Source organism: Herpailurus yagouaroundi, unplaced genomic scaffold (genome assembly GCF_014898765.1).
Source record: "Herpailurus yagouaroundi ecotype Mexico unplaced genomic scaffold, PumYag 160, whole genome shotgun sequence".
In the NCBI taxonomy this organism is placed as follows: domain Eukaryota; kingdom Metazoa; phylum Chordata; class Mammalia; order Carnivora; family Felidae; genus Herpailurus; species Herpailurus yagouaroundi.
In genome coordinates this window covers 8,667,130-8,681,137 of record NW_024412401.1, presented here as the reverse complement: position 1 = coordinate 8,681,137, position 14,008 = coordinate 8,667,130, and the positions used below count along the sequence as shown (strand labels likewise).

At 40.9% G+C, this 14,008-nt stretch overlaps 1 protein-coding gene across 4 annotated transcripts in view; it reads right to left on the bottom strand.

Moving 5' to 3' along the window:
- The window catches only part of FOCAD (focadhesin), a 316,309-nt gene that overhangs the window by 253,759 nt on the left and 48,542 nt on the right, over positions 1–14,008 (bottom strand). For all 4 annotated transcript variants that reach the window (XM_040481365.1, XM_040481366.1, XM_040481368.1 and 1 more), the window contains one exon: positions 5,487–5,591. In XM_040481365.1, the coding sequence (XP_040337299.1) occupies positions 5,487–5,591 (105 nt within the window). The remainder of the gene's footprint in view (positions 1–5,486; positions 5,592–14,008) is intronic.

Below are 14,008 nucleotides of genomic sequence, written 5' to 3'. Positions count from 1 at the left end.
GCTCTGTCTCTCTCTTTCTCAAAAATAAATAAACGTTAAAAAAAAAATTAACTATTAAAAAAATAAAAAAACTTGTTCACAAGGAAAGAAGAGCTTCTCAAGTTTCTGAAAACTGGTAAGTGCCTAAAACAGAGGCTGCAAACCTGTTTGCACTTGGACTCCGTCCTGTGAACAGATGTGTTTTGTCTGCCTACCCTGTATTTTTAAAAATTTGAATTGTTTTCCGGCATTCCGTGGTCAGGAATTTCAGAGAAAATATTCTTAACGTTGAAACATCTGAAGGTCTAGCAGCAATGAACCCCTACTGCCTCATGTCAACAACTGGCCAGCAGTTCTCCACCCTTACCAGCACGTTGGAAACCATCTAGGAAGCTCTAAAATCACACCAGTGCCTAAGGCTAACGCTCCAGTCATTCTAGCAAAAAAAGCCCAGGCACCTGTATATTTAGAAGCCCCTCAGAGGCTCTACTGGGCAACCAGAGTGGAGGCTCGTGGACCCGGAGTTTCACACGTAGCCTCTGCGAAACATAAATGTGCTGTGTTGTGCTTCCAGCTACCCCCATCCTAAAAATCATTCACTGAAACCACATTTAAACATCCCCATTTAATCTTGTTGAAGGCACAAGACTAAAGAAGGGTCCGGCTCAGCGATACGAACTTTACTAGCCCCATACCCTCTAGTCTAATGGATCTCAAAGCATGGTCAGTAGACCGCCGGTCTATCCAAATCTTAAAATGCACGTTTCCAGCCATGTTCCAAACAAACAGATCAAAAACGCTGAGGATGAAGGCGCCTGGGTGGCTCAGCCGGTTAAGCGTCCGACTTCGGGTCATGATCTCGCAGTTTGTGAGTTCCAGTCCTGCACTGGGCTCTGTGCTGACAGCTCAGGGCCTGGAGCCTGCTTCGGATTCTGTGTGTGTGTCTCTCGCTCTGCCCCTCCCCTGCTCGTGCTCGGTCTCTCTCTGCCTCTCAAAAATAAATAAACGGTAAAAAAACAAACAAACAAAAAAAAACCCTCTGAGGATGAGCTCCTCATACACTACAAACACTGCAAATAAGTATTGCTTTACAAGAGGGTGCGGAGGGCTCTCTTCCCCTCCTGCTCCAAACAAGCATCATCTGACCATGAGGAACACTAACTTGCTAGGGCCACAGAATTATTTCTTTGAATAGAGCGGTGGAGTTTAAATCTCTTACATCTCCTCTCGCATGTGTACTTCACTTGCTTTCACTGGCCTGCTTTTCCTTTAGAAATGCTCTCTGGTTCTGCTCTCGACCTCTCTATTGTCCTTGGTGGACATGGCAAGATGAACTTGGTGCCTTGGTGCTTAGGAGGAAACGGACTTTTTGCCTCCCAAGCAGGGAACAGAGGCAAGGAGACAGGACTAAGCCACTCAATATCCCCTCTGGTTTGCCCCCAAAGGGCTCCTTGCAGCTCATATGTGGTACCTTTAAGCTCCCAGGGGCTCAAGCAATAGTTCTCAAATTTGACCCACAGGTGACCTATATCCAGATCACTGAGCAGCTGGGTAAACACGCCGATTCCCAAGTCTCCTGCAGAACCTACTGAATACTCATCTCCAGCAAGGGCTTGAGAAGCGGTCCTGTTAACAAGCTCCCCGGGCGCTTCTTAGGCACAGAAAGTTTGAGAACCGCTGAGCTCCAGGTTCAACAAAAGAGAATACCCTCTCTAGAGCGCCTTCGAGAAATTCATAGGAACCAGGGGAAGCCGCTGGCTCATGCTGCGGGGGCTCCCGCCCCCCTCTCTTCACTTCCATACTGGCACAACTTGTGCAATTCAGCACCGACCCATTTAAAATAACCGCAGACTCTGTTTTTGCTAGAATTCAAATTAATCTGCCATTAGGACAAGGAGAAGTGAGAAACGCATAAACTCCAAAGCTGTAGGCTAGCAGAGTCCTTAATACCATCAAAACGCAGATCAGTTTCATCCCCAGAAAGCTTACAATTATTTGTCATACAACTTCCATTTTAAATTAATCTTCCAGCGTAACCAGGGAACGCCTCCCTCAGTGGAGCTCTGGGCTCCGGGTAGCCCTTCTATGCTTTCGTACACAGCTCATCAGCCGCCTCTCCAAAGCGGAATGATATTGCTCACCACCGTGTGGCAAAGAAGGCTCTAAAACAGCATGACAATTTTATGCTTGACTCAGGTAAAATCATAGCTCTCTTGAGGGGAATCTGCTCTTCAGACTCACCTCTCCTCTGTTCCTGCCATCCTCAATCCCCCCTGGAGGAACTTAAGGCTCTTATACACTCGATTACACTCTACTGATTTATAGTGCCAAACAGCCATTCACACAAGGGCTCTCCATAAACATTACTGGATTATGCCAACTCAGGTGATTGATTCTGGACCTCTTAATGTGCCGCCCCTCTAAAGACACAACTTATGTATCCAGTATGATCTGAGCTCTTCACACGAGGCTCCCCATCCTCACCTTCCACCGACTGATTTGAAAACAAGACCGTAAGTTAGAAGAACCAACTAGAGGGGATGATAAATTATAAAGCGGGGCAACAGGTGAAACATTACAGATGACTGAAGGTCTGGCAATCACACACAGCAAGGACAATCAGTACGAAAAGGAGAATAACTCTTTGGATGATAGAAAATTTGCTTTTACCATCCTCTGAACCAGAGCTTCTTAAACTTTAAGGTGCCTACGGATTACCTGGAAAATCTACCTGGAACGAGGGTGCTGATCCAGGTAGGCTGAAACAGAGTAAGAGATCTCAGCCTCCTAACAAGCTCCCAGGTACCACTAACACCGCTTCCGATCAAGCGCTGTTTATATAGTATAGCGGTGGAAAGCAGCATCGGCATCACCTGGGAGCTTGTTACACGACAATCCCGAGCCCATCCCAGACCTAAAGAAAAAGAATCCTGCAGCACCTGAGTGGCTCAGGCAATTGGGCGTCTGACTTCGGCTCAGGTCATGATCTCTCAGTTCATGAATTCAAGCCCCATGTTGGGCTCTGTGCTGACAGCTCAGAGCCTGGAGCCTGCTTCAGGTTCTCTCTCTCTCTCTCTCTCTCTCAAAAATAAATACATATTTTTAAAAATTACAAAAAAAAGAAAAAGAACCCTTTAATCAACAAGGTCCCGGGCACTTAGCATGCACATTAGAGGAGGGCATGAGCACTGGGTGTTACCTGTAAGTGATGAATCACTAAATTCTACTCCTAAAATCAGTACTACACTCTATGTTAACTAACTGGGATTTCAATAAAATTTTAAGTTTTTACAAACATAAAAGAAAATGCACATCAGAGCAAGCTGACATACCGTCTTATACTCACTGTGAATCAGAATCATGTGGGATCTTTTTTAAAAAAATCCAAATGCCTAGGCCTTACAGCAGAGATTCTGATTCAGCTGATCCAGGGCATTTGATTAGTCCTAGGTTTGTTTGTTTTTAAGCACACCCAGGTCGTTCTAATAAGCAGTCAGTGCTGAAAACCACCGAATTAAAAATACGACACTGGGAGGGTGTCTGGGTGCCTCGGTCAGTTGAGTATCTGAGATGAATACTCAACTCGGGATGAATTTCACGGGATGAAGCCCCAAATTGGGCTTTGGGCTGATAGCCAGAGCCTGCTTGGGATTCTCTCTCTCTCTCCCGCTCTCTGCCCCTCCCACCCACTCTCTTGCTTGCTCTCTCAAAATAAATAAACATTAAAAAAGATCTATCCCCCTGGGAGGAGGGAAATATGGAGTGACTCCTAATGGGTGAGGAATGTGGGAGGATATGAAAACATCTTAAAAGTAATTATGGCAAGGTTGCATAATTCTATGAATACACTAAAAACTATTGAATTGTATACTTTAAATGGGTCAATCCTTTGGTACGTGAATTATATCTCAATAAAACTATTACATAAAAATTTAAAACTTGAATGACTTTCCTATTTTAAAATAAATAGTTCCCAATGAATAACAATGAAATGGAATTATTTTCTATCCTAGAACAGTGGCCCAAGAGTTTGAACTTCTTTAAACACACACACACACACACACACACACACACACAGATGTTTATATGACTCATCTAGAAATATTTAAAATCTGCTCATCTTCGTCTTAGGTTCAATTCTGGTTATGTAATGGATGAAAGAGAAACCAGAAATGAAAACATTGTTATCTCACAGAGCACCACTATGTTTAAAAAAAAAAACAGAAAAGAAAAAAAATCATATTTATCAATTTGAAAAAGTTTACACACCCCAAGTTTCCAGAGTATTTTCAAAAAAACAATTTTCCTTTTGCTTCCCCAATTTAAAAATAAATTAATTTATGAATTAACTCATAAGTTAGCAATGAATTCACTAATTCATTGTACTACATTCTTCCAAATTTTCTGTATGTTTGAAGATATTCAAAAAACATGTCAAGAAGAAAATACATAAAATGAAAATCTGACCTTGTTAGAAAACTGGCTTAAGAAACTCTCAATAACGTACTCACAAAAATCAAAAAGATCATAAGTAGCACTAAAATTTCAGAAAAGATCATTGTAATACAGGAGACACTTTTGGCTTATTATCAAAAGCAAAGTACCAGAAGTATATGTAACAGGTTTCAGTTGGTATTTTGGAGACTCTCATAGCTTCTGATAGCTGTGAGGTCAAATGCTCAAAACTACAGGTGCTATATGCTCAAGCCAATGACGGTTCATTAGCACCTGACTTATTTTCCCTGTTGGATCACCATGTAAGCCATTTGCCCCCCCAGAACCACTGCCCTTGTTTATGGTCCCATGTTCTCATTCTTCTGAAACAGGCATATTCCAGATGCATAACTGAACAGAGTTCCTGGGGCCCTCTATTCACTAAGAGACGCTCTCTTAAGAAATGGCTTTCTGGGACCTTCAATGCAACGGTTAGGGTCACCTTCACAAGTAAGTATGATGCCGTCCCTTGTCCAAACTCCTCAATAAAATACAATGTATTTCACTGTAATTGTTACTACCTTCTATGTTGCTATGTTCTTTTTAACACGGTTCTACCATGTTACATTATATACAGGACAAAGAAAAGGCAAATCAGTGCCCCTAACTACCAACCTTGCCCTGGGTATTAACCTTTAAATGGCCTATTCCTTTTTAGAGTGAGCAAGTTTACCCTCCTACCTAACCCAAACTCCTCCTGCTTTATGTACATTCACTCAATCAACTCTACAGTTTTCACAGTATTGGGAAGATGGTTACAATTTTCCAGAGCAGAAAGAATTTTGGGTAACAGATTCCAATTCCAAGGAAGCAACCCTGAAACCCACAATGGTGACGTCGGCATGTTCTCAACTCTGCCTCAATCTTACGCATCTTTGAAATACTAACTTCCTGAGAGGTCAAGACCCACAATCACTGCCGAATTAAATAACTAGTTCTTAAAAGATTAGCATATCTGTTCATAATTTAGTTAACAAGTCACACGCATTTTGAAGAAAGAAAAAAAGGCATACCTTATAGTATATAAATTCTGAATATTCTTCTCCCCACCTTGTCCTTCCTTTAGAGCTTGCATTTGCAATAACTTCATAATGGCTTTTAGCAAGCCATGTGTATTCCTGTAAAGAAACATAACAACGTGTTCAATGCCAGAGATATAAAGTGAATATTCTAATCAGGCTCTTAACCCTACCATTTTTAAATAATTGAACACTTGCCACCCACACTAAACAGAAACCACCCACACGCACCCACCTCTTTCTACAGCACAGCCAAGAGGCCGAGAAGTCGACAGCTCTCAGGCAACATATTTAAAAGAGGACTGGAGCCAAAGAATCAAACCACCAGCCTCTCAATCACCTCCCTACACACCCTTGGGGGGGGGGGGGGGGGTACCAATCAGGAAAAAATAAACATCAGCCCACATAATTGCAGGCAGTGACCACATCAGTTACCCATGCTGAATAATTAAGTCCTTCATTTATAAATATTAGGAGACCATGGATAATAACCAGACATATGAAATGGATTAGCCACTCAAAAAAATGGGCCAGGGGACCATTCGGGGCAAATAACCCCCAATAAAATAAAATTAATGGGAGTGGGGAATAAAATCTTAAATTTTTCCTTTATTCTCTCTAAGAGGTAGGAGGATAATATATCAAAAAAAAAAAAAAGAGAGAGAGAGAGAGAGAAAGAGAAAAATAGAATAGCCTGCCCTTTTTATTTTTTTCTTGCTATTAATTTTTTTTTAATTGTGAAATGTGATCTTTTCTAGTTTTATTGAGGTAAAATTGACAAATACAATTATAGTATATTTCAAGTATACAATGTGATATGTGCATACATTAACTTGATTATGGCAATCATTTCATAATTAACACATCCATCAACTCACATACTTTTTTTCTGATGAAAATACTAAAGACCTACTCTCAGCAACTTCAAGTATACAATACGTTATTGTTAACTGTAGTCAACATGCTATACATTAGATTATCAGAACTTACTCATCTTATAACTGGAGTTTGTATCCTCTGACTAACCTCTCCCCATTTCTCCCACCCAGATGCTGGCAACCACCAGTCTACTCTTTCTGTAAGTTTGGCTTTTCTTTTTTTTTTTTTTTTTAAGTAGGTTCCACACCCAGTGCGGAGGCCAACAGGTAGGGGCTTGAACTCACGATCAAGACTGAGCTGAGATCAAGAGTCAGACACCTAACCGACTGAGCCACCCAGGCGCCCCTTTTTTTTTTTCACCTTTTAAGATTCCACATACTAAGTGTTACCTAGTTCAGTATTTGTCTTTCTCTGGGTTAATACGTAGCATAATACCCTCCAGGTTCATCCATGTTGTTACAAATTAGCCTGCCCTTTTAAAATAAGGTTTTCTTGGGGAATAAAAAAGAAATCTTAGAAATAAAAAAATAATTGCTTGTTAAATGGGGGGGGGAACAGTATTTTTTAAATCATGGTTGTTAATATTTATGGAGCATCCACTGTAAGCTAAGTATATTCCTAAGCGCTTAACATGTATTATGTAATTTACTATCCAGAATATGGTAGGTTACAAGTCACTGTTAACTTTATCTTTAGGCTAGGGCAAGACTTGGACTTAATTCATTGGTATCATTTGGGGCAATTATGTGAGGTGTTATTTAGTGTACTCTTTTATGACATTTAAAGTTTTCCAGCTGACAAGAGGTTTGTCCACACTGTCCAATACATCAGCCGATAGCCACATGTGGCTCCTGACCACTTGTAATGTGGCTCATCCAAACTGAGACGTGCTACATGTATAAAAGACACACTGTGGTTTAAAGATTTAGGAGACAAAAAGAATATAAAATATCATGTGTAATTTTTTATATTGACCGTACATTGAAATAATATTTTCGATATATGGGGCACATACTATGTCATTAAAATTAACATCACCTGTTTCCTTTTACTTTTTTTTTTTTTCCAACGTTTATTTATTTTTGGGACAGAGAGAGACAGAGCATGAACAGGGGAGGGGCAGAGAGAGAGGGAGACACAGAATCGGAAACAGGCTCCAGGCTCTGAGCCATCAGCCCAGAGCCCGACGTGGGGCTCGAACTCACGGACCGCGAGATCGTGACCTGGCTGAAGTCGGACGTTTAACCGACTGCGCCACCCAGGCGCCCCTCCTTTTACTTTTTTTTTTTTTTATTTTTTATTTTTTTTCAAACGTTTATTTATTTTTGGGACAGAGAGAGACAGAGCATGAACGGGGGAGGGGCAGAGAGAGAGGGAGACACAGAATCGGAAGCAGGCTCCAGGCTCTGAGCCATCAGCCCAGAGCCCGACGCGGGGCTCGAACTCACAGACCGCGAGATCGTGACCTGGCTGAAGTCGGACGCTTAACCAACTGCGCCACCCAGGCGCCCCTCCTTTTACTTTTTAATGCAGCTATGAGAAAATTTTGAATTGCATATGTGGCTCACAATTGTGGCTCACATTTCCTTATTTAATAATTTGCTTTCGATGTGATTGGAGTTCTAGAGAAGACAGATAACAGCTCTATGATTTTTTTTATTGATAATATAGTTAACATACAGTATTATATTAGTTTCGGGTCTACAATATAATGATTCAACAATCCTATATACTTCTCAGTGCTCATCAAGATAAATGTACTCTTAGTCCCTTAAAGGATTTCACCCATCCCCCCCACCCACCTTCCCTCTAGGAACCATCAGTATGTTCTCTGTATTTAAGAGTCTATGTTTTTTTTCGTTCAGCTTTTTTTCTTTCTTCATTTGTTTCTTAAATCCCACATATGAGTGAAATCATGTGGTATTTGTCTTTCTCTAACTTATTTCACTTGGCATTATATACCCTCTAGGTCCATCCATGTTGCTGTAAATGACAAGATTTCCATCTTTTTTTACAGATGAGAAATATTCAGGGTGTGTGTTTTATTATATCTTCTTTATCCATTCATCTATGGGATGGACACATGGGTTGTTTCCATATCTTGGCTTTTGTAAATAATGCTGCAATAAACACAGGGTGCAGATATCTTTGCTAATTAGTGCCTTCATATTCTTTCAGTAAATACCCAGTGGTGAAATTACTGGGTCATATGGTAATTGTTTTTAATTTTTGAGGAAACTCCATACACACCTATGATTTTTAACCAATTTGGGTCACCCATCCCTAAAAGCAGTAGAATCCCAGAGAAAAGCACATACATCATATATATGCATTTAATTCACAGAAAACTAAGGCTAATAAATGAACTCCAGGTTTTTTAAATTTTTTTTTTTAAGTTTATTTTCTTGAGAGAGAGAGACAGAGTGTGAGTGAGCGAGGGACTGAGAGAGAGGGAGACACAGAATCCAAAGCAGACTCCAGGCTCCGAGCTGTCAGCACACAGCCCAACAAGGGACTAGAACTCACAAACCATGAGATCATGACCTGAGCCAAAGTCAGACGCTTAACTAACTGAGCCACCCAGGTGCCTCTGAACTCGGGTTTTCTAACCTTTAAGTTAAATCTTGTTTGGTCTTATTTGTGGATCCAGACTTTACTGTGTGGAAAATTAAGTCTGTACTATATTTTAAGCAAGCATGTAGCATGAATAGATTGTAAGTTTTGAAAAATAATGGTGTCAATCAAATAACAGATGCATTCAAACAGTAAATTCAATTGAGTAATTATTTAAATTATTCAAATATTTCAAGTGGCCTGAGAGAGATGGTTTCAGATTAATTTTTATTTAAATTCTGGCTTTAATTCTAATTAGCTAGGGAATGTTGGGCAAGACTTGTAACACCTAGAAACCACAACATCCTCATCCATACAATCTAGAATCATAAGCCCATCTCTTGTGTTGTTACAAAGAATAAATGAGAGTATGTCAGTAAAGCACCCGGTTGTTTTTTCAATAAATTGTGGTAATCTAGTACTTGTAACCGTACCATAAAGATTGTAATGTTTTCCCCCTTTACAGAGGAGGCTATATAAACCCAAGGGTCAGAGTTCATAAATGCTCAAGCCTAGAATATGCCTAAAACTAACTACAAACCCAAACCTACCCTAAATCCTAGTATTTTCCATCTGTCCTCATAAAGACAGCCATTGTTTTCTGTATCTGAGGTCTTGTTTTCAGCCATTGTTACTCTGTCTCTGAGATCTGCTCTTAAAAAACTATATTTTGGGGGCGCCTGGCTGGCTCAGTCAGAAGAGTGTGCAAATCTTGATCTCAGAGTTGTGAGTTTGAGCCCCACATTGGGTATAAAGATTACTTAAATAAATTTCTTAAAAAACTGAAAAATACAACTAAATTACAGGGTGCCTGGGTGGCTCAGTAGGTTAAGCGTCTGACTCTTCATTTCGGCTCAGGTCAGGATCTCATAGTTAGTGAGTTCGAGCCCCCTATGGGGCTCCAGAGCCCGCCTGGAATTCTCTCCCCCTCTCTCTCTGCCCCTACCTACTCATGCTCGCTCGCTTGCTCTCTCTCTCTCAAACTAAACTTAAAACAAATTTTTTAAACGAAATTTCTATTGAATTCTATATGATTGCAGAAAGAGGTTACAATAATCGCTTGATTAGTGCTGAAAATCAAAATGGTGAAATAGTAGAAAACCATAACCACTAGAGAAGCAAAAATCAAAAACAGGATAGAGGGGCGCCTGGGTGGCGCAGTCGGTTAAGCGTCCGACTTCAGCCAGGTCACGATCTCGCGGTCCGTGAGTTCGAGCCCCGCGTCGGGCTCTGGGCTGATGGCTCAGAGCCTGGAGCCTGTTTCTGATTCTGTGTCTCCCTCTCTCTCTGCCCCTCCCCCATTCATGCTCTGTCTCTCTCTGTCCCAAAAATAAATAAACGTTGAAAAAAGAAATTTAAAAAAAAAAAAAAAACAGGATAGAAAAATTTTTCATTGAATTTATATCTCCAAATTAAAAAGGCCACCAAGTGCTAGACAAGATTCCTGAAAAAATTAATTGCTGACATTTCTCAAATCCAAAGACAAAAGGAAAATCCTATAAACTCAGATTTTATAAAATAAAACATATAAAATAGAGACCACTAGACTGACATCATGTCTAATTTCGCATCAGCATTCTCATCTGCAACGGGGATTGAAGAAATATATATGGAATTCTAAGGAAAGGGTTTATATAACTTAGTAAGTCTAAACACCCCCCCCAAAAAATAAGAGTAATTCATTAAGAAAAAAGAAATACTTTCAGACATAATATTCTGACATTTTTCTTAACGAAGTTCTCTAGTTAAAAGATAACCCAGGGGTACCTGGGTGGCTCAGTCAGTTAAGCGTCCAACCCTTGAATTTGGCTCAGGTCATGATCTCACAGTTGGTGGGATTGAGCCCTGCATTCATGCTGACAGCATGGATTCTCTCTCTCTGCCCCTCCCCAACTCGTGCTCTCTTCTTGCTCTCTGTCTCTCAAAATACATGAACATGAAAAAAAATTTTTTTAAGATAACAAATGATGATTGTGCAATTTTGTAAATATGCCCAAAACGACTGAGTTATATGCACTTTCAAAGGACAATATTGTAACACATGAATGATATCTCAGTAAGGTTCTTATTTTAAATTAAAAAAAAAGAAAAGAAAAAGATGAAGGATTAAAAAAACTGAAGAAACAGAAAGAGATATATGACAAAGAACTGGTCAGGATGAATACCAAAAGAATGTATAGCCAAGGCTTCAACATTTTTCAAATGTGACAAAGAACAAACAGAAAAAGACAATCTATAACTAAAATTCCAGGTAGTTTTAGCAAAGGGAGTGGGGAGGGTTTTCAGGTGAGAAAAAAAAAACATTAAAAGACAATATGAGATGAAATATTTACAAACCTGTAAGACACACAAAGCGTTAACATCCAAAAAACAAGAAAAGCAGTGAAAGCAGCCTAACCATAAAACAGAAAGATGAGTGAAGAATAGAGATATGCAAGTCACAGAAAAGTAAGGTTCAAAATATCCAGGATTGATGAGTGAATGGGAGAAAAAGCACTTTCAGGTTGAGCATTCGTTGATTCAGTTTTTTAAGGCTATTCTTTTTAGTAATCTCTACACCCAATATGGGCTCGCTCTCACTACGCTGAGGTCGAGACTCAAGAGTCGCATGCTCTTCCGACTGAGCCAGCCAGATGCCCCTGCTGGTTCAGTCTTTATGGAGAACAAATCGGCAGCATCCGGGAGTTTTTAAATCCTTAAAAAAAAATTTTTAAGTACATACCCGCTTTCCCATGAATTCCACTTCTAAGAACCCCTCATATAGAATTACCCTTATATATACTCAAAAGAAGATTTTAATCTGCATTTGTTATCTTAAAAAATGGAAGAGGGGCGCCTGGGTGGCTCAGTCGGTTGAGCAGCCGACTTCGGCTCAGGTCATGATCTCGCGGTCCGTGAGTTCGAGCCCCACGTCGGGCTCTGTGCTGACGGCTCAGAGCCTGGAGCCTACTTCAGATTCTGTGTCTCCCTCTCTCTGACCCTCCCCTGTTCATACTCTGTCTCTCCCTGTCTCAAAAATAAATAAAACGTTAAAAAAAAATTTTTTTTTTAATGGAAGAAGAGGGTCGCCTGGGTGGCTCAGTCGATTAAGTGTCGGACTTCGGCTCAGGTCATGATCCCACAGTTTGTGGGTTCAAGCCCCGCATCGGGCTTTGGACAGGAAGCTAGGAGCCTGGAGTTTGCTTCAGTTTCTGTGTCTCCCCTTCTCTCTCTCTGCCCCTCCCTGCTCATTCTCTGTCTCTGTCTCTCTCTCTCAAAAAAAATCCACAAACGTTAAAAATAAATTTTAAAAAATGGAAGAAGAAAAACACGTTTGTCAATAGAGAAATATTTCAAATACGATACATTCACAATCTAGAATACTCTTTAGCCGTTAACAAAGCTGCAAACAGACCTATGGAAAGATGTCCAATACCTATTAAGTAGGGAAATGCAAGTTTTAGAACAATACGCGTATGAAAGGAGTATCCCATTTTATAACGCTTATGGAGTGTATGTGCTTATAAAATATCTTTGATACAGGTCTAGAAATGGGACTCCAATTTCAGAGCAATTAGCTGGTCCCTGATTGCATGTGCCTGGACTTGATTGCACAGCATCACCCTGGCTTCTTCTATATTCCAGAGTGAACCAAGTTAAGATCTGGTAGAACCTGTGAGACACCTACCAGACACCTACCCTGAGCCCCGTCACTTCCCAGTTTTTACCAGAGCCCAAAAAGGAAGTGATTTTTTTTTTATGTGTGTTTGTCTGTTTATTTTGAGAGAGAGAGAGAGAGAGAGCGCACGCATTCGGGGGAGGGAGGGGCAGAGAGAGAGGGAGAGAGAATCGCTAGCAAATCCCGCAACATCAGTGCAGAGCCCGACGCAGGGCTCGATCTCACGAACCATGAGATCACAACCTGAACCGAAATCAAGAGTCGGATGCTTAACCCACTGAGCCACCCAGGTGCCCCGAGAAAGTGAATTTTTAAAAAAGAAGAAAAGAAGGGCACCTGGGTGGCTCAGTCTGTTAAGCATCTGACTTCGGCTCAGGTCATGATCTCACAGTTCGTGGGTTCATGCCCCACGTCGGGCTCTGCGCTGACAGCCCAGAGCCGGGAGCCTGCTTCAGATTCTCTGTCTCCCTCCCTCTCTCTGCCCCTCCCCCACTCACACTCGGTCTCTCTCTCTCTCTCTCTCTCTCTCTCTCTCAAATATAAGTAAACATTTAAAAAATTTCTTTAAAAGAAGAAAAGAGAAGATGACAAAAAGGAAATGTTTACTGCTTACTACTTTCACCGCCAGCAAGTGCCATTGTTTGAGTTTTCAAGGTACGCACTACCTTTATTTGTTTATTCGTGAAAAAGGGGATGGGGAGATTTAGAATCTCAAGATGAAGCTGGGCCACTGAACACAAACAGGAGATGAAATCTGATCTAGGTGGATAGTATGAGCGGAAATTTAAATAAACAATGAAATAACCACGGGGTCCTTTATTTAGGACTTCTCTTTCGCCAGTTTGGCACAGACATGAAAACATGTTAATATGAAAAAGCAGACTTCGGAGAGACGTTTGCAGGACCTGGAATTAGCCCGTAGGTAGACAAGCAGGCTGCCTGTGTTTGAGGTACACAGGTACGCAGAAGAGTTCCTTAACGAATCAAAGTGAAGGCTTTAATAAGGGCAGAAAAGATCTGGTTACCTATTCTGCCGAACATTCAGGGCATAACGTGTCACCTGATATTCCCGCTCCGGTACTGGAATGTGCCTCAAATTCAACATGTTTAAAACCTAATTCTTGCCCCTTCCACACACCTTGTCTTTTGATGTTCCCTATCTACCTGTTAGGCGAGCCAGAAATCAAGGAGTCACCTTTGACATACCCCTTCCGGGCACCCTCCATAGTTGGATGGAAGGTGGCTACCCATCTTGCTTGACTGCAGAAGTGACCTCTAAAAGTAATTTCTAGTTCTCTAACTACATGATTTTTACACATGCACGTTGAAATGATTGTATCAGATAACTTCCTTACGAAAATCTGTC